The sequence below is a fragment of the Balaenoptera borealis genome (assembly GCF_965194805.1).
Source record: "Balaenoptera borealis genome assembly, chromosome: 14".
Classification (NCBI taxonomy): domain Eukaryota; kingdom Metazoa; phylum Chordata; class Mammalia; order Artiodactyla; family Balaenopteridae; genus Balaenoptera; species Balaenoptera borealis.
The window spans coordinates 4,891,849-4,913,326 of record NC_138875.1 but is presented as its reverse complement, the minus strand read 5'-3'; the positions used below and the strand labels follow the sequence as shown (position 1 = coordinate 4,913,326).

The following is a 21,478-nucleotide window of genomic DNA, read 5'->3' as shown; positions in this document are numbered from 1 at the left end:
AAGGAAAATAGCACTACAGATGAAGCACGAGGACAGAATGTTTAGGGGGAGGAGGATAATTAGGTAATCAATGTGCAGTTTTCAAGGATGCAGCTACTCTGTTTTAATCTGGGAGGGAGTTGTAACTGGACATCTATATGCTTTTCAGGATACAAGCCGCAGATTATAGAGTAGCCAATAATCCTTGAAGAAATTGTTAGGATGACAATTCTAGCATGTAAAGAGTTACAGCCATGTCACCCTTTTAAAAGTTGTGTTCACCTGTGAGTCTAGATCAATCTCACAAGGCAATTGCCTGTCTAGAGATATTTCTTATACAATAGCATGGTAATGCAGTAATCAATCAAAAATGCATAACTGTTGACAGCCCAACACCTGTGCTTTTAAGGTTTGCATTCAAAATCAGTGGCACACTGTCAGTAAAGATATCTTGAGTGGATTACTCTTAACCCTTGGGTTACTTTACATATATCTATGTTACTAGTCACAGTATGGGGTATGGAAATGCTTACAAGCTACAGTATGGCTAATAAAAATAGAAGTCATTAGACATTCAACTCTATGCCATTTTATGCTTTGAATCTTATATGAATATAGCTTGAGATTTCACTTGAAACTCAGATTATCATGAATTTTTCAGAACTGAGTAACTTACAGTGCCTTATGACATGGAAATATTTCAGTAAATATAAGATGACAATTAAAAGAAAAGTTTTATGTACATCTTAGCATCATTTCAGCAATTAAAAATCAAGTTCAATTGCCTTCTTATAGAAAAAGGATTGAGACTGCCAAAATACAGAAACAACACTAGAATGAAATAAAACAACTTCCACTAGACTTAATTAGAAAAAGAAAAAGAAAAAAAAAAAAAGACATAAATGTGATAATTGAGACATGAGATTCCATGGATGACAGCATTTCTAAATTGCAACTAAATCTAATTTTGTGCATTTTGTAATCTCTGCTCTAGATGTATGCATGCAGCAGAGAAAAAAAATTGGTGATTTGATAGAATTAAATATGAGATAACCTGATTGCTGATAGTGTCAGAATTTACACGGATATTCTAGGAAATAACAAATACCTCTGGACATTAGCAATGTTGACTTAGATCTTCCCATTACAGTAAGCAATCACTGTGTTTAAGTAGGCCTGACCCCTTATATTCAATGAGAGAGCAACTGAGAGAGAGAGAGAGGGAGGATCAAAGAGAGACCTAAAGTCTATGGATCCACCAGCTACAGAGAATCTATACTCCTGGGCTCACATATTTGGTCTTCCCCAAGCTTGTAGACTCTGCCTGGGTCTGACTACCCCTAAAACTAAGATGGAATAAGAAAGATGAGTTTGGGTTTTTAAGACAGAATGACATCAACCACCAATAATTATTCCAAAACATTGTCTTGAGCTCTAAATAATCAAGTTTGAATTTTAAATGATCCTCTATTGGAGGACAACCAGGATGGAGTAATAGAAGCGTCTGTTCGTAAAAATGAGCCGAAATGTCCTTTCCCCCTATAATAAGTACTATTATTCCATTTACTAGATGAGGAATCAGAGGCTCAAATTGTTAATGCAACATTCCGAAGATCAAAGAGCAAACAGCAGAATCACATTCAAACAAAGACCTTCTTAACTCTTGATTTTTCTATGCCATAGAAAGATCTCCTGTAAAAGGGATAGAAAGATGTTTCCCATCACCTCTCTAAATGGATTATACTATTTCTAATACTAAAATACCAATTTAGAAAATAACAACATATGGAAGTAGGCAGGACAGAAATAAAATGAATAATAAGAATAATAGACAGAACAAAACGGCATGAAAAGGAAATAAAAGGAATACAGAGGGAAAAGGAAGAAACAGAACAGCTCCTATTTGCTGATGATGTCTGGCTATAGAAAAGCCCAAGAAACCTAAAAAAAAAAAAAATCCCAGAATGAACAAGTTAGTTAAACAAGGTCACAGGATACAATATCAACACACAAGGAATCTTTAGGGGCAAGAGAGTGTGGTGTGAGCCTCTCTGCTCCCCCTGAACTCGCTTTTCCTGCCTGGGAATCCAGCCTTCCTCATTAACCAGCTGGAACCTGGGACAAGTTACCCAATCTCTCAACACTTCACTTTCCTCAACTGAGAAATGGGTTTAATAATAGTATCTACTTCTTGATTGTTGTATGAATCCAAAGAAATCCTGCCCTTAAAGTGCTGACCCCAGAAAGCACCTAATAGACTGAGGACATTATAAAAACAAACAGGGACATTTACTCTAGGGACATAAAAATAATCAGCGGTGAAATAAAATGTGAGCATAGTCACAATTTTATAAGCAATACGTTTACTTGATTTACACTTTGTAAAAAAGTGAAAGAAGATAATTAAATGTAGATTCGTGCTTGGTGGATTACACGGACTGTGTCAGAGGGCAAGGAGGAAGAGCTTGAACAAAGCTGCAGAGAGCCAGCCCTGTTGTATCTGCTTGTGACCCTAAGGTGCGAGACTGTCATCGCAGGTCAGCTGGACAGGACTGGCGCTGACACCGTTGGATGGCGGGGCTGTGGCTCCCAGGTGCCGGGATCACCTGGTCCTCTCCTTCTATTAGCAGCACAGTAGTGAGGCGATGCAGCAGTTTGCTGGTGTTATGGAAGATCACCTCTGTCTAACTCCGCCTCACAGGTGGACCGGAGAATTTTGTGAGCGGTTGTTTCAGTGGACCAGGAAGAGCTCTGCGGGCAGCTGATGGCGTGGTCCAGGAGCGCACCACACCTGTGTACCGGGCATTCTGGGTCCTTGCAGGCTCCTCCGAGCTCCCGCTAGATTTTCAGAGCCACTGAAAGCACCACGGTATACGTATCGCTCTGCCTCACTGTTATCACTCTTGGCATTACTAGCGAAGAGATCCGGACTGGAAAACAATGAGCTTTTATTGCAGGAGGCTTGTGAAGGTTGAGATCCTTGTGCTTTTAGCAAGTCCTGCTGCACGGAGCGCTCCTTCTGCCCTGCGTTACCGCCAAGAGGCTGGAGACAGTGATGAGAATAAAAATATTATTTGCAGGATAGGAACAGAGAGATACATGGTTTTTTTTTTAAAGAATAACTTATTGGCTTACATGTCTTCACTGAATAACTAAAAACCCCAGAAAGCATCATCTAAAATCTTATAAATGGAAAGTGAATGTAATGAAGTAACTAGTAATAAAATTAGTATGCAGAAGTCAATGGTAAAAATGAAATAACCATTTTAAGATATCAATATAATTGAATTAAAAATCCCCTTACAACAGTAAAAGAACACATTGAAAATAAAGATTGCCTTACAAATAAGAAAAAAAAAAAAGCCACAAACCTACCACAATAGCTAAATGTATTGAGTACCCATTGCCAGGAAACAGTCTATATCAAAACAACCTACACAAATAAAATTTTAAAAGCTTTTGTTTGAATCAAAATAAAGATGTAAACAAATTTTAAAGCATAGCTTGCTCTTGGAGCCGATGAAATGAAACTCACAATTATCTCCTAATTGTGCTTAACATTTAATGGGATAACAATTTAACCAAACAGGGTTTATTTGTTTTGTTGTTGTTCTTCTTTTTTTTTTTTTTTTTTTTGTGCTTGAGGGTATTAAATTAATTTGCTTTTCTGAAAGAAAGAACAAACAAGAAGAGACAGAAAAAGTCCAAGAAACTTTCAGTAAAACAGAAAATTTTTTTCTACCACATTTTATTTTTTAAAGGTACAGAAACTTTAAAAATCTGATAGCTATGGAGGAATAAAAAGTAAATCAGTGAGTTATAGCAGAATAGATGAAATGAAAGCTCTGTGGAAATTATTCCAGTTATTTATTGCTGTAAAACACTCCACCTCAAAATTTCATATAGCAAATCTGCAATTTGGGCAGGGCTTAGAGGGGCAACTAGCTCCTCTCTCTCCTTTTGCTGTCACCCACATGTCTGCAAGGCTGGTGGCTGAAGCATCTAAAGGTACCCTTGCTCACCTGCCTGGCCTCAGACTGGGAAGACTCAAACTGCTGGGGGCTGGAACACCTGAGTTCGCTCAGATATTTCTCTCACTTTATCTGTGATCTCACCACTCAGCTTCTCCATTGGTGGGTGTAGGATGGTTGGACTTACTTTGGAGGTTCAGGACTCCCAAGGTGCATTAGCCTAGGAAGAAGCTCTAGTGTATTCTATGACCAAGCTTCAGAAGTCACAGAGTATCACTCCTGCCATATTCTATTAGCCAAATTGGATACAAAGTTGTTCCCATGTTGAAGGGGAGGGAACAAAGACCCAGCTCTCAATGGAGGAGTGTCACTGCCATGTAGAAAGAAAAGAATGGAGAGTGGGATCATATTGGTGTGATTGCCATTGAAAAATAAAATCTGTCACAGACATGTATTCTAGACCACAGTATCATTTCAAGTCAGTGCAGAAAGGTAGGTATACAATAACCGATATTTCTAGCTACAGGAAAAAAAAACAAATATGAAGATCTTCATTTACAAATAAATATAAACAAGATGAGCTCACCTTACAGCAGAATAATGTTCATATCAATCAAATAGCTAAAATTAAATAAAATGAAACCTTCAACATACAAGAAGTAACTTGGATAAGTTTATTTCTAGTTCCGAAGTGTCAATGGCTTTCCTAGGAAGACATGAAATCCATAAAAGAAAAAAAATAAAATTGTCTCCATATAAATTTAATCTCATATAGAGAAAATTGCAATAACTAAAACAAAAAGAAACAAGACACTGAGAGAGGTTTGAAAAACATAAGACAAACATAAGACAAATTGAGGTTTATATCCTCATTTTACAAAGATTTCACAGAAAAAAAACTCTACCAAGTAAAAAAATTTGTAAGGGATATGAACAATTATTTCACAGAAAATAGAAAAAAAATTGGAAATTGTCCAGAAAACATAGGGAAAGTACTGAAAACCATTCATAATTTAAGAAATGCATGTCAAAATCAAAGGCTGCATTTAGCTACAGAGATGTTTTTAAAGATATCCACATATTTTTTAAACAGCAGAAATAATTTCAGGGCAGGTGTATAATATCTGTTCATCTATTTATAAGACCAAGGTTTTCTTTTACGCTCTTCTGCCTAGGTGAAATATTATTCCACACCAAAAGGTCACTGAATATTGCCACAATTGATACATGAATTTAATGCTATTTAAATAATAGAGGAGAAGATCCTGAATACTTAAATTAAAAAAATTCTGGAATGCATAATCTGAGAAAAATATTTAGGTGTGTATAGAAAATGTTCAGAACAATAAAACCTTCAGGCAGTTTCAAACCTTAGGACTTCAAGGTTTTCGTCCTTGTGGCAATAAATGGAAAGCACAGAGAAGAATAAATCTGAGTTTGCTCAAGAGACTAAAATGCTGTGATTTCAATAGCAAATGTAGATTAACAATAAGAGCAGATTCCTTGTCAACTGAGGTTGAAAACATCTGCTTTATTGTTACCCTGAATATCTGGTATTGAAGAGTGTCTTTTGTTATTCATTTCTGTCATGTGTACATCCTTGGATTTAAATAACAAAAATGGATAGATGATTATGATGATAGATGGATAGATAGATAGATATATAGATAGATAGATAGATAGATAGATGTGCCTCTCCCACACACACTCCTGTGGGTGATAAAATTAAACCTGGAATGAACTGTCATTGTACCAAATAATCAATTTCTTTTCATTCTTTATGTTAAAAACAGAATTAGTAGCTGGAATCAGGAAAAAGATCTAATGAAACCAGGAAAAGATCTAGTGATAAACAAGGCATCATAAAAGCTTTGCCAATATGAATTTTGTGTTTCTTTTCAGTATAAAAGGAGAAAAATTCTAAAAGGAAGAAACATATGCTTTCTGCCCTCTCTTATTTCTATCAGTAGAGACTGACCCCATTCTCTAAGAAGAGAAATTCAATTTTGTATTTTAAAAATGTCCTAGACAGGCTGCCATTGAAGGATGATTAAACTTATCTAAAAGGTTCACATCAGACTAACTGGCTTCAGCCCCTTTTATCATATTTTTTTATCTGTGACTTGATTATCAATTTGTAATATGTAAAATTGTCTACTTTTAAAACATTTTAGTGCTTGCAAAGGGTCATCTTTTGAGCCCCTTTAATATATCTTTTGATTTCTAATACACTTCTTTTTTCTCTTTATCATTTACTTCCCTTTGTCCAATGAGTGTATTCTGTGTCTTTTGCATCTGTCCCTGACTTCTTCATTTGGATGTTTGCATCATTATTCTTAAGTCTGAGCTATTGCTTATTTAAACTCTGTATCTAAAGCTCTAAATTTCCAGAGTACCATCTTTAACTACATCACTGAATTTTGATAGGTAGCATTTTTGTTACCGTTCAGTTCTATTTTGCGGAAGAAAGACTTGAGCTCCTTGTCTTGAACATAGGCAGAAAAATACTAGCTGTGAGACCTTTATTCATCCCAATTCAGCGAAAACACAGAAATCCAGGTCTTCGCTAATGCTCATCTATTAAGGTGCCTTAATGTAATTCCAGATGAAATGCCTTCTGTCAAATGCTGACTCCCCAGAAGCCTTCAGAAAAACATGTTAATCAAGAAAAAAGAAGCTTATTAGATTTGGTGCGTAAGAGAGAACACTGCTTTGACAGAATCTTAATAATGTCTCAAATTGAGGAAATTAAGGAAGAGAATTTACAAGGATTTAGGATCCAGGCTGGACAATTCTTTCAAGCCTGGTATCTAGATGGGCTTGGGCAGAGTTTATGAGGTAATTCCCTGTAATTTCGAAGTTATTTCTTATTTGATTCATGAAATACTCTGAAGTTTGGTTTTCTTTTGGTGTTCAATTGTAACTTTATCTTTTGGTTATTGATTTCTGACCAATTGCATTCTAATCAAAGAACCTATCTTGTATGACCCTTATTTTTTAAAATGTGTTAACCTGTGGCCTATTGTGTATGCAATTTGTAATGTTTCACGCCTTGGAAAAATTCACATCCTCTAACTTGGCAGTATACAATTCTATGTATGTTTGTTCAAATCAATTTGCATGTTGTTTAAATCTTCTCTAACCTTAAGTACTTTTTGCCAACTTAAAAAAATTATCTATAATAATGGTGAATTTGTCAGTCTCTTCTTTTGGAAATGACAGTTCTGTGTATATATGTTAGTGATATCTTTATTTTCATTATTTTGTCTACTTTCTCATTTCCCCCACAATGTTTTATATTCTTATTATATGTTTCCCTACAATGCTTGTAACTTATAAACTCTGCCTTGCTTCTTAACAGACTTCCTCTTGAAATTTTGCTATGCATGCTTAAATTACTGAAGGCTAAAATGATTCATTATTTCTACTCCCCTTTTAAATAATATGAGAATATTAAAATTATCCTACTCTAATTTCCCCCAATATATCTTATATTATTGTTGGTATAGATTCAAAAATTGGGCAAAAATATTAACGTTTATACAGAAAAATATGTACTGCTGTCACTACCAATCTTTACCAATTTCTAAGTTCACCATCCCCAAAATGTTGTGAACATTCTACTGGCTTTTTTCTCAGGGCAGTACTGGCCATAACATTCCTTGTGTTGTCTAGAGTGGAATATTTTTGTAGTGCTTTGATTTGAAATATGAAACATGATTCATCTACTAAGTACAGGCTTTTCTCATTCCAGATATTTTGATAGGTAATGTTTACATTGTCATTATTTTATAACTAGGAGTTTCTGAGGAGGGTCATTTTTAATTTTAAAGGGTTGACTTAAATATATGCATTTATGTACGTATAATGTTGTTGTTATTTCCTAGTAGTCATAAGTATTTCACTTTTAGGAATTTAGTTAGATATTTTTTATTTTTTTTATTTTTAATTTATTTTTTATTTTTTTGGCCGCACCATGAGGCTTGTGGAATCTTAGTTCCCTGACCAGGGATTGAACCTGGGCCCTCAACAGTGAGAGCATGGAGTCCTAACCACTGGACAGCCAGGGAATTCCCTGATATTTTTTATTTCTTTATCAATGATCTTTTTTTTGCCTCATAATAAATCAATGACCCACGCTCACCAGTCAAGAATATTTTTTCTCAACGCATTAAGCCTTTTACTTTTCATATACATGGAAAAATTTTCATAGTCATGCATAAATTAAATAAAACTTATTCACTGGACAGTGTTCATTGCAGAGCTTCAAACCTCTTAATCCTTTTCCCCCAGGTAACAATCTGTTAAATTGAAAATTTGTTATGATTTCTATCAATATTCCTTTGCATTCTTTCACTCTTGCTCTGCAATATTAAACATCTATGTCTTAATTTGTTTGTTTATAACTACATAGCAATTAGGCCAAGCCAGGTGTTAATCTTCAGATGCAGGGGAAGGTTCTCCTGCATCCTGGTACCTGCACATTGTGCTGCGATGTTAGGCCACTCTGATCCACATCTGCAGGCAGGTCCCTTTAAGTAGACCCCCTTTCTATTCCCCAACTATCATGTCTTTCTCTAGTGCACCTCATTTTGCTTTGGGAAGAACACTTTTCCTTAAATCTCCGCTGCTTAATTAGATCATGATACTGATAATTTCGTTAGAAAGAATAAAACACAACTTGCAGCTGGCCTTTTCCCTTTTTTGCCCCACCTGTAATGTTTTCTTACAGACGAACAGAAGAAAGCACTGCTAACTCCCTCTATTACCATTTACAAGGATTTAGAATTTCTGCTTAAAAGCATGAATATTGACAAATGGAATGGAGGTGAGAAAGCTAACAGGAAACACAGTGGATCCCCTTTCACAGGGCAGGACGGTAAGAGCTGAGTACCCCTGAGCCCCAGATCTTCCCTGTCAGACCTACCTATGAACTGAGACGCTTGTGTCCACATGACCATTCTGTTCTAGAAAATACTTGTTCAGGAGGAAAAACCTGTAAACCTTTGATTAACTTCACTGTTTACTTCAGGAAGTTTCTGCAAAACAATTTACCCAAACACCTGGGCAAATAGATTTCTTACCAAGGACACTTTCCTTATGAAGGAAACTCCAAAACTGCTGAAACCCTAAAACTATCATCCCTTTATCCCCATTTCTGCTAAGATTCTGTTAAGGGGTTTCTCTGTCACTATAGTAAGGCTAATAAACCCAACACTGTTTTATCAACACTCTTCGTGGGTGTTAGGGAAATGAAAGTTAAAAGAAGAAGGGTGAAGGGGGAAATTAGTATATTTTAGGTGAGGGGATAGATAGGAGAAAGAGGTAGAAAACATCTTTCTACTTACTTCCAATTACTGTTTTTATGAAGCCAAATCTCAGTTCAATGGGTGATGAAATCTTTGTAAATTTCTCATTCCAGGTCCACCTACCTTAAAATTAGGATGAAGTCCTTCTAAATTCTAACACTTAATTATTAGTGCAGTGTTTGATATTATAATGTATTTTCTTTTTAAAAAATTATTTATTTATTTATTTACTTTTGGCTGCATTGGGTCTTCGTTGCGTGCGGGCTTTCTCTAGTTGCGGTGAGCGGGGGCTACTCTTCGTTGCGGTGCGCGGGCTTCTCATTGCAGTGGCTTCTCTTGTTGCGGAGCACAGGCTCTAGGCGCGTGGGCTTCAGTAGTTGTGGCGTGTGGGCTCAGTAGTTATGGCTCACGGGCTCTAGAGCGCAGACTCAGTAGCTGTGGCCCACGGGCTTAGTTGCTCCGCGGGATGTGGGATCTTCCCGGACCAGGGCTCGAACCCGTGTCCCCTGCATTGGCAGGCGGATTCTTAACCACTGTGCCACCCGGGAAGTCCTATAATGTATTTTCTTCCTTTCAATTTTTTTTCCACATGTATTATAAGAACCAGTTGGGTGAGACTGCATTGGGGAATGTCACCCAGTTCTCATACTGAAATAAAAGTCACTAATTTAAAATCTTTCTCCTTGTCTCCAAAGACACAACATCATAAATATCCATGTCCCTTGGCATATCATAGGTGTGTTGTGGTCGGAACTGATACCAAGTCCAGAAAAGAACGGAGTTTGTTGTCTTTAAGAGTTCAAATCTATATTGCCACTTTTTAAATTTGATTTTAAAATTTTAAAGAGTGTGAAGTGTGAGGTGTAATGATTTGTACTTGGTACAATTTATATACAATCTTTGACGAATTTGAATATTTTCAAACTTGAAATTTATTTTTCTATTTTAATATTGAGATGCTCTCTTTACAAGAAATGAATGACTCAGAACATAAACATTAGTGGCACAATCTATTAGATGCCAAACGTGTAACTTTAACTTTTGATGACATTTTGCTTTTAGTAAATAAAACTACCAATTACTTGCCATTTATTTATATAAACGAATGTAATAGCTCAAGGAAACCAAAGAATCAAAGTACAAAATTTTAGGCAGATATAGAAACTGTTGAATAAAAAATCATACTTTTTATCCTGCAGGGATTTTGAGGAACTTGTAGTTATTTCTATATATTTGTGAAACCAGCCACTAGCTCCTGATTATTCTGAATTACATAAGAATTTCAAGTGAGATGCCCTTGCCAACATGAAAAATATTGATCTATTAATTAATTAATAGGGTAAAAGTGGAGACAATTAAAGCAATGCCTGTACCTCTTTTGAAATGTGACACATTTTATGATTATTACCAAAACAAGTTTGTCATATAGAGCAGAAGATATTCAAAATAATCTGTTCTAGATGTCAACAGGCTAGGTTTGCTTTTGCTGGGGTTCAAAATACAGTCTAGTGATTTTATTTTTCCCAAGCATGATTAGCCTTACAAATGTCAGCTGTTAGGAATTAAGAGAGTTATTCGATATCCAGATGTAACCTTTGGCATCACATTCTAGAAATTAGTAAAAATTTTCACTTGGACTAAAAAGAAACATTTGTAACAACGTTTGAAGGCCCAAAAGGTTTTAATATCAACAGATGGACTGAGAAACATCTTTCAGGGATGGAGGATGGTTTATTCATTGTGTATTGACCTTTCTGTTAATTAGTGGCTTAAATGGTTTCACTTCATGGAGCAAATGAACTCAAGGGTGTGTGTTATTTTGTACAAGAAAACAGTAAAGTCTTTAAAATATATTAATTGTTGGAAGTAGTATTTGAGCATCATTATTCAAAATCTATTTGTGCGGCAATCAATATTCCATTAGATTATTTCAAATACAGATATCAGGATGTCTAATAAAGCACTTATTAACATATTTTTCTCTTAAAACTATCTTCATACTAATGAGTGATATTTTGATGCATTTAGTGACATTGTCTCATTTTCACAAGCATGAGTGTTTGAAGAATATATATCCAGAACAGAGCTTCAGCTTTTTGAAAGGCAATATTCACTCCATGGCAATATAGACATTATGATAGCATGAACTGTTTAAGAAGAGAAACGTTTTCAATAGTTTTAGCGAGGTGTAAATGAGGCATTTTTAATGAACTTTCTCTCTCACTACATCCATACATTTCTTCTATAATAAAATTTGTTCTCATCTTGAATTCCATTCAAAAATCAACTAGCCTAAAATGATAATGCTGGTAATACTACTACAAGTAATAACCATGGTAACCTTATAATGTGACTTCTGTGTTCCATTTATTCTTCTATGCCCTTTACATGTGTTTATCCATTTGATCTTCTCAGCAAGACTATGAGGTAGATACTATGTCACTTCCAAAATCACAGATGAAGAAACTGAAGTACAGAGTATGTGAGTACTTGCCCAAGTCAAACAGCCAGTGGGATTCAAATCAGAGCCTAGGATGTATTATTCAGAATTGCACAATATTATTTCCTCATCAACTTCTTAATTACTATTCACAGGTTAGAGATGGACAGATTTACAGCTGAAAGCAGCCATTCCTGTGTTAAGCAAATTCTCTTGTTTTAAAAATAAGAAAATTTCCTTAGAATCCAATTCATGATGGCAATTTATAGAGAACTTTGAGTGAATCTAAGCATAGAGTTCTTTAGGATTCCTCTACTGAAAAATACAGTCAATCCAAGCATAGATGGAATCAACAGTGTGGGGGGATGAACAGTAAGCTACAGAATGTGACGAGGTCAAACAGGGGAGAAGATGAGTCTGGAGTAGGTTAACATAGACACTTGGCCACTTGGGATCAAGGTGCTGACTCATTTCTGGTGAGGGAAAACTAGCACTTTATTTCAGAATCTTAATCTATGCTATTTACAATAGACATACATTTATGTAAGTGTTAATGTAAAGCAAAATGCACATGCCTTATATTTCATCATGGAAGTTTACTCATTTTCAACAAAACCTTAAGGAATCTTCAGAAAATTTGTAGCTACAGACACCTTTAGCTCTTGTTATATATATAAACACCTACTAGTAGTGAACTACAATGTATCAGATACGTGCAAAACACTTAAGCCAGGGCTCAGCGCATTACTTTGTTCACAATAACGCTAACATAATTATAATTATAATCAATACTCTGCTCTCCAGAAAAGATAAAATAAGAGTGTTTCATATTATAATGCAAATCAGCTTTTAAAAATTTCGAAGCAAATGATTCTAACGTACAGTCTCTAGAGATCACCATACTGGAATATACAATAGATTAAGGCACAGAAGATTGGAGAATACATCTAGGCTAGGGAAGGAGAACATGGAGAATAACTGTCAAATTGGTCATTTTCTCTTTTCCAATTTTGCTGTTAATGTAGATAATGTTTTAATCCATGAAGAGATCAGCCATGGAGTTTGTAGACACAGACATACAGTCATAAAAATGAATCTTAAGATTTAGATAGACGTAGATATGAATATGTAGATACACGTTTGTCTATATATCTTTATATATAAAGAGGTGGTAGTGATAGATATGTAGATACATAGATACATGCTTATGTTCAAATTGATTCTATTTATAAATAAAAACATATAGTGTGTGTGTGTGTGTGTGTGTGTGTGTGTGTGTGTGTGTGTGTGTAAAACCCAATACAGGGTATAATTATTTGAACGTAGGTTACGGACATACATACTTCAGCATGCATCTCTTAAACATAAAGACATTCCCTACATAAATTCAGTGCCATTACCAGATCTAACACAATCAACAATAATTGTAAAATATGAGCTACAATCAATCCATGTTCAAGTTTCCTCTATGGCCCAATATATTTGTATAACTCTCTTGATTTGATCCAAGATATAATTAAGGTTTGCATGCTATATTTGGTTTTGATGTTTGGTCATTTAGTGAGTTTTAATCTACAAAAGTCACCCAATGTTTGATGCTTGTGACATCTTTTTTTTGAAAGTCAGGGTCATGCTAAATTGTTGATTTTATTCCCATATTCTGGGTTTGTCTATGTACCTCAGGATTGAGTTTCAGAGAAACAATGCTTCCTCAGCAATACTAGGTTATTGTTTGCTCTTTTTAAGTGTTATATTAGGAAGAATATCATCTTGAAAATGTTGGCCATGCCAAGTTTGCTCACTTGGTGACTGTGGTGACCACCAGCTCTTTCCAAGTACAGGTAAATGTTTCCCTTTGTTGTTGTTGTTTTTTTTTTAATTAATTAATTAATTAATTTATTTCTGGCTGTGTTGGGTCTTCGTTTCTGTGCGAGGGCTTTCTCTAGTTGTGGCAAGCGGGGGCCACTCTTCATCGCGGTGCGCGGGCCTCTCACTATCGTGGCCTCTCTTGCTGCGGAGCACAGGCTCCAGACGCGCAGGCTCAGTAGTTGTGGCTCACGGGCCCAGTTGCTCCGCGGCATGTGGGATCTTCCCAGACCAGGGCTCGAACCCGTGTTCCCTGCATTGGCAGGCAGATTCTCAACCACTGCGCCACCAGGGAAGCCCCCTTTCCCTTTGTTATTAATGAGTAAGCGGTGGGGGTTTGGGGGCCCGACTTGAATAACTTCTTCAAACATCTCTCTTCCTGTCTTCTAGTATCTGCTGACAATCTCCACCAGAATCAGTTATTATATGGGCGGTTCCAAGATGATTTTTCTAATCTATCATTACTTCTATTTTTAATAGCTGAAATTAGTTTTATAAAGAATTGTTTTCTTCTCCCTTTCTCCTTTTTCATGTTGCAATAATTTCATGAACGATCTAAATTATATTCTACTCTGAATAAACATGCTTTTTATTGTTCCAGATAAAGAGTAGGGTTTTTCAAAACTCAAGTGATTTTACTTGAAATATCCCTACTGAGGTGACCATGCGGCACCTGACAATATGACCCAGGAGAGTCAATTTTTTAAAAAATCACAAATTACTGGTCGTATATAGTAATTTAAGGGAAACTTTTAAACAGACTTACTTAGACAAACAGATCCTTTAAAATGGTTGTGAATCATGAGCTGTTAAAATGAGAACAAACATTACTTAATTCAAAACGTTCACTTAATTGCTCATTATGTAGAAATATACTTATAGAGACATCTCACCCACTGTGTTACCTCCATTATCTTCAACAATGAACTTCCTGAATTTGAGTTTTCCCAATTAATGGTGCAAAATCCTGAAAGTTTCTGAAAAGTTTCAAATTGAACAAATACTGAAGTGATTTCCATACATTTAACAACAAAAATACATGAAATATCTTTACTTCATTGTCTTAATTTGTATTTTTGCTTTTGCAATAATATTAAAATGAGTTTTAATTATTTTGATAACACAATACATTATATTGGCACAAAATTAAATAGAAAATCTCCTTCTCACCTCCTTCCATGTACACTTGGCCACTCATTTATCTTTCCAGGGACAACTTTTCTTGGGTATCTTGAGTACTGACTGTGTACACAAATCTAAATGTATTTGTATGAATGTGTATAAACACACACACGTACACACACACACACCCCTCTGTTATTTTTCACAAATTACAGCAAACTCTATGTAATTTCCTGTGTCTCACTTGCTCAGTTATCAGTATATTTTAGAAATTCTATGAGAGGTTATGCATGGATCTGACATAAATTTTAAGAGCTGCATGGCATTTTATTATATTAAAGCATCATAATTCATTTAACTACTTTTTATGAGGTATTTAGATATTTATACAATTCCTAATCCTTTAATATTTTAAAGACTGCTGCAATAAATATCCTAAAAATAAATTCTGAGAAATGTGATGCCTGCGTGAAAGAATTTGCCTTTTAATTGTGCTGGATGTCTTCAAATTCCTTCCCATAGAAGCTGTATTATTTTATCCTTTTACCATTAAACATGAGTCTCCTTGCTAATCGTTTTTATATATTACACTTTTCTCCTTTAAACAATTATTAAATTACCATCCGTGTTTATTAGAATACATTAAAGGTTATTAAAATTTTACCAAATACCATTTGACTATTACCTTGTGCCCAGCATTGAGGTAGGTACTGGGAACAGTGCTGACCGCCTTGACTAACCAAACACACATTGGTATTATGAGAAGAAGAACACAAACAACCATATTCATATTATGATTGACTCCATCAGTTTTCTTTGTCAGAGTGACACCAGTGAAACTAGGCAATAGAAGTGGGTGGAGGTGAAAGGGTCTCACAAAAAAACAGTTCCTAATGCAAGTGCTTGTTCTCTGAGTGAAATGGATACAGCTCAAATTCCCCTGTATTAATTTTCTTCCCTTCCAGCAAGAATAGAAGGGCCAGATTTGTGTTCCCCATTCTTCTCCGACCCCTAGAGACATCTCTTGGGAAATCATCCAAAACTTCATGAAAGGTTTGAAATGAATCTCTGTCACTACCAAGCAATTTTCCTGTACAAACAAAAGCTCTTTGCTCCCTGGGGCCAATCCTACCATTTAATAGTAAAGTTACAATATCTCAGTTTTCATTTCTGTGGCAGAATGGCTGCCAGCTGGTCTTACCGCAAGGGCTTACAAGGTTTTAAATTCCTCAATGTATATCATGTTCCCTGATAGCTTGACAATAAGAAAATAGTATTTTTTGAATTATTGGACACCATCTCTGAAATAACATGTAATGTTAAATAGTGATCTGTTTGCATATAATCGGTAGTCACAGTTAATTAAGAAATAATCATAGAAAATAACAAATCTGTTAAGTTGTACCTGTAACCAAGGTTACTTGGAAAAATTGGCAACATCACACAGTGAGCACTGTAGTCTTTGTTTAGGTATTGATGACTTGAAAGATCAGGAAAATAACTAAGCAATTAAAAACAAACACATATTCTGTGCTAATCAGCAAATCAATAAATTTTCTTCCACAGAACAGAATGCAAAATTTATAATGTCGGTGATATCTGTTTTAAGCACACACATATTTCCAAATAGGTGGGACTTAGTATTTCCTTGTGAATCAGTAAATTAATAGTGAAAATGAAGAAATACTCTAGCAAACATGTCTATAAGATGAGGGGACAGCTTTCTTGCTCCTTGATCTACACTCAATTTCCAAATGGAAACAAGAATAAAATACATATGCATATTTTGAAATAATTTTTCTGCTTGATCTCAGCTCACTTCCTATACTGGTGAAAAGAAAAAGATGACACCCATAATTAAGTGGTTTGTTTTTATTTTTTAGTCATCTGATCAAAAGTTTTTGAAAGCTTATAAAACTTCAAATTGAATAATAATACCACTTCACAAAGGGACAAGGGACTGTTTCTGGAAATTACCAAGTTTCCTTATTCTATTTCATTTTGACTCCTCTTTGCTCTCAAGTTATGATGGAAAAGGGTAGACTCAATTTTGGACTGGCTGGTGATCAAAATACTCATCTACATCCCAAATTTTCAATCTATTGTAAGTCAGTTCTGTGCTATGATCACTGTGTCAGGAAGAAGTTAGGAACACATACTAAAGCTGTGGATTTATACAGTAAATTTTATTCAGTAAAGTCTTTTTTTAGTGAGAATTCTGTGACTGCAATTCAGAAATTAATTTCAATAAATTAAGATAACAAAAGATGAAAAGTTAAAGTAGATTTGTTCTTTGACTAAAGAATATTTTGAAAGCCAAAGGAAACACACACATAAAATGCCTCTGAGTCTGGACATAGAACTAACATACTCTGAAATTCAAGGCTAAGAATGATAATTCCACCCCATAAAACAACAATAAGAGAACACTATCCATTATAACATTCTTGCATTAGTATTTGTCACATCTGCTATATAATTTTTTCACATTGTCTCACCTGTTAAAGTAAAATACAAAATGGAGACCACACCTGAGAATTTCCTGAGCAGAGAAAACCATTTAAGCTATGTAAGCAAAACTCATTGTAGCTTGATTCATGAACATAAGCAAAACTTAACTTAGGTTATTTCTTATAAATGCCTCTGATCATCATAAAAGAAATGCAAGTCATTTTCATAAAATGCTATAAGATAACCACTTTAACCAATCTCCTGCCGTCTGGAAATCCCCATTGGAATAACCAATCATGGTAGATATTAAATAGCCTCCTCACTTTCACTTTAAAAACCATCTTGTGGGGCTTCCCTGGTGGCGCAGTGGTTGAGAGCCTGCCTGCCAATGCAGGGGACACGGGTTCGAGCCCTGGTCTGGGAAGATCCCACATGCTGCAGAGCAACTGGGCCCGTGAGCCACAACTACTGAGCCTGCGCGTCTGGAGCCTGTGCTCCGCAACAAGAGAGGCCGCGATGGTGAGAGGCCCGCGCACCGCGATGAAGAGCGGCCCCCGCTCACCGCAACTAGAGAAAGCCCTCGCACAGAAACGAAGACCCAACACAGCCAAAAATAAATAAATTAATTAAATTAAATTAAAAAAAAAAAGAACCCATCTCATAATTTGTTTAAAAAAAAAACCATCTTGTGACGTCATGCCTCTGAACTTCATAGCAGTTTGGGTTTGAGAGCTCCCAGTTCACAAACTGCTCTTTTATGCCCAATAAACTCTGACTAAATATGATTTTACTGATCTGGTGGCTTTAATTTTGCTATTTCTAGATTTTTGGCACACCTATGAAAGCCAGTAGTTAAGAAGTAGCTTGTATTCAGTTAAGGTTTTATTTAAAGACACATTTGTGCTTTCAAACCTATGAAAATACAGTTATTGTCATTATTCCTGGATTGTGATTCAGTATTTGCGAATCTGCCTGCTCGCCAAAATGTACTTTAACCTCAAATAATGTGTGTGTCACTTTCCAGATCATTTGCAGACACGTACAGAGGGGCAAAAAAATTGAGTAGCCGCACGTGCCCTTTCCCACGTGGCGTTTTAGCTCATACTGTACATGTCCTTTTCTCGGTATGTTTTGTGCCAGTATTTTTCCCGTTTTGTGGTTTATGTTGGTGATTTCGCTATTTTAAATGGCCCAGGAGTGTCCTGATGAAGTGCTGTGTTGGGTTGCTAAGCACAAGAAAACTGTGATGAACCTCAGGGAGAAAACAGTTGGGTTAGATAAGCTCCCCGCAGGCATGAGTTACCGTCCTGCTGTCCGTGAGTTCAGTGTTCGTGAATCAACAATAAATACTAAATAAGGTGTCTTTAAACAGCAGTACACATAAAGCAGGTTATGTATTGTATTGATTGATTGTCAAAAAAATGTTGTGACCAGAGGCTGACAGAAACTTAATTCTGTATTGCTGAGGAGCGATGGTTCAATATTTGCTAATTCAGTGTTTAAGGTGACTCTGTAGAATAGAAGTACAGTGGATAACAAGAATCGCTGCATTTAGATATATTCAGATTATTTTTCAGGTCTTATAAAGAAAATTTTTACACTCTTTATTCTTTTAAACTTGTTTTTTGTCTCTGACTTATCTAGTGTTTTAAAGCCTTGTCTAGAGGAAGTTCATGTTTGTTTTCTCCCCCATCTCGTGTCCACCTTAGTGCCTGACACATGGGGGTGTGGGCTGAATGAATGAACGTCTTGAAAGCACAAAGTTTTAAAACTATTAGCTATACGATGTTTCAGAAAACACAGATACTGAGAAGGTCAGCTATTTTCACTTGCAACGAATGCAATTCTTAGTTTGAATCATGGGGCAAAGTTGAATCTTGGGCAAAATTATGATATACACAAAATGTATGCTTCTACCTCAGCTGATATGTGTCCTAGCTCATTCTTAGAATGAAAACCATTATGAAAATCCTACTTGAGCTAAAACACTCATGATGAGTAACTCTTTGAAGGTCACATATTTGTGTTTTAATCATAAGCTTAACTTTCAAAGAAATAATGTGGGAATGTTTAGCTCATGAGTTGAAGGCAACTTTGGATGTCAAATAGAACCCAGAACCAAAGCTTTCATCAGGTATTTCCCAAAAGAGGATGTACAAATGGCTGATAATTAGAGGACTCCATGTTCAACTTCATTACTAATCAAAGAAATACCAGTAAAGTCAAATCATTGGCCATGTGTTATTGATTAATCTGGTTGTTGGTTACACATTTGTTTTTAAAGCATTTTTAAATAAACACCAATACATATTTTAAATATTCTGCATTTATGAAATATTTCACAACCAAAAAGTTAATAAAGAAATTCAGGAAGAGAAGCTGTTTCTTTAGAAAAACAGATTCTGTAGGAAGCTTTATCTTTTATAACTCCATATTCCACATAAACCAATAACTATGTGACTTCCCTCCTAATATTCAGAATTCTGCTGCATGGAACCAAACACAAAATGAAAACAAGCAATCAAAGAGTAGTAGAGCTTGGTTCCAAGATGTAAACTGAAACATTAAGAGCTATACCAATAGGAGAAAGATAAAGTAATGAAATTATTCCAAACACTTAAATTGTGTAACCAGTAGGTTTTAAAAAAATATTACATATACAGATTAAAAAGTAAAAAATAAAATATTGCTTTTAATAAAAGGAAATGTTCTCCGGCCACAATGTTTTGCACTTGTCCTGCTTCTAGAGAGAATCACTTTATCTTTCAGGACGATTTTTGTTTTGAACATGTGTCATAAATATGTCCAAGTCTCTAACTTGTATTTTTTTCACTATTCCTTCCATCACCAGCACACATGGGCATTTTGCTGTGAAGGCTAGACCCGCACTGTCACTGAACCACGTCCCTTCTCCTTGTCTTATCATTTCTGTTATCACCATGTTTATTTCCTCTACTGATTATGCATTTAAACTAAATGATAGACCTACAGTATAATTTTCCATTCATCAAGTATAGATGCTATACCTTGGTGAACACTTTGTAAACTGGGAATATTAGTTCTCCTTCCAATCTCTTAATTCTTTTATCTCATCTTCCTTTCTTTGACCCAATTTTTTTAGATCTGCTGTGACGTCTTCCTTATTCTTTGTTATCAAGGGATGTATGAGAGCAAAATTTATGACCTCGTATGTCAAAACTTTTGATTTTTTTACTTAGACTTGATGAACATATACTTATGCTTTTAAAATATTTCTCCAACTATATTAGGACACTGAGATTTAAGATGAACTTTTGAAAAATAATAAAAAGAAGAGAAAGAAGAATGCAGACACTCACTCAAATGACACCAATTGAATCTGAGGTTTATAAAATATTTTTCCTATGTCCTATTACAGGAGTTATATATATATATAATAATGATAATATATTTATATATTACAGGATATATATATATATATTCCAGAGACGCTAGAGAATAGGGATGGCAAATCTATGTTTAATGTAAAAGCCATACAGTTGTGTGACAAGAGAGGAAGTGAAAGCTGTGTCCACTATTTCTAAAAAAGTTAGAAATAAAGCCTAAACATTTCAAGGAAATATTTTCTAAACCTCTTACTTATGGTTTTTTTTTTTCTTGGCTTGCATTATTCACATCCTGTCTCTGTGAATGATAAGGTCTATTATAGATAGTTCTTGAATGAACTGAAAATTTCAGAGTGTGGAGTTGGTGTACAGTGACCTTCCTGCTGAGTATCACTTAATATTCTCAATAACAATGAAGAGAGAAAGAAGAGAAAAGAACAGAGAAGAAAGAGGGAAAAAAGGAAGGAAGAAAGCAAGGGAGAAATGAGGAAAGAAAGCAGGAAAGCAGAAGGAAGGGGTGGAAATGCCCAAGAAGGTAGCAGGCAACTCTCCAAATGAAGGGTTTCCAGTATGAATCAATGGCTCCGGTTCAAATTGTAGAAAATAATGTGCACAGACAAGACTATGTAGTGGTTCTCGGCCTTGAATGGGCATTAGAATCTGCTCGGGAGGTTTGAACTTACCTCTACTCAATTAAATCAGCCTTTAGATGTCAGGCTCAGCAACCGGTATTTTTTTTAAAGCCCCCGAACTGATTCTAATTTGCTGAAAGGCTTGAGAACTGCCTTAGTAGGATGGCTGAAAGAATACATTCAATTAAAAAATAAAATTAAAATGATACAACACCTAAATGGAGGAAACTAAAGCGACACTGACATACTTTCAACCTCACAATTCAAATTTGCATTTTTCTGACCTAATCTGGTCTTGACAAATGAGTATAGTTTCAACATGAACATGGGCAGAGACAGAGGA

General features: G+C 35.4%; 1 protein-coding gene across 2 annotated transcripts in view; it reads right to left on the bottom strand.

Annotated features, from left to right (window-relative positions):
- Positions 1-4,484: 4,484 nt before the first annotated feature.
- Positions 4,485-21,478, bottom strand: part of FBXO15 (F-box protein 15) — a 585,398-nt gene continuing 568,404 nt past the window's right edge. For both annotated transcript variants that reach the window (XM_082355200.1, XM_082355221.1), the window contains one exon: positions 4,485-9,765. In XM_082355200.1, the coding sequence (XP_082211326.1) occupies positions 9,710-9,765 (56 nt within the window). In that variant the 3' untranslated portion in view covers positions 4,485-9,709. The remainder of the gene's footprint in view (positions 9,766-21,478) is intronic.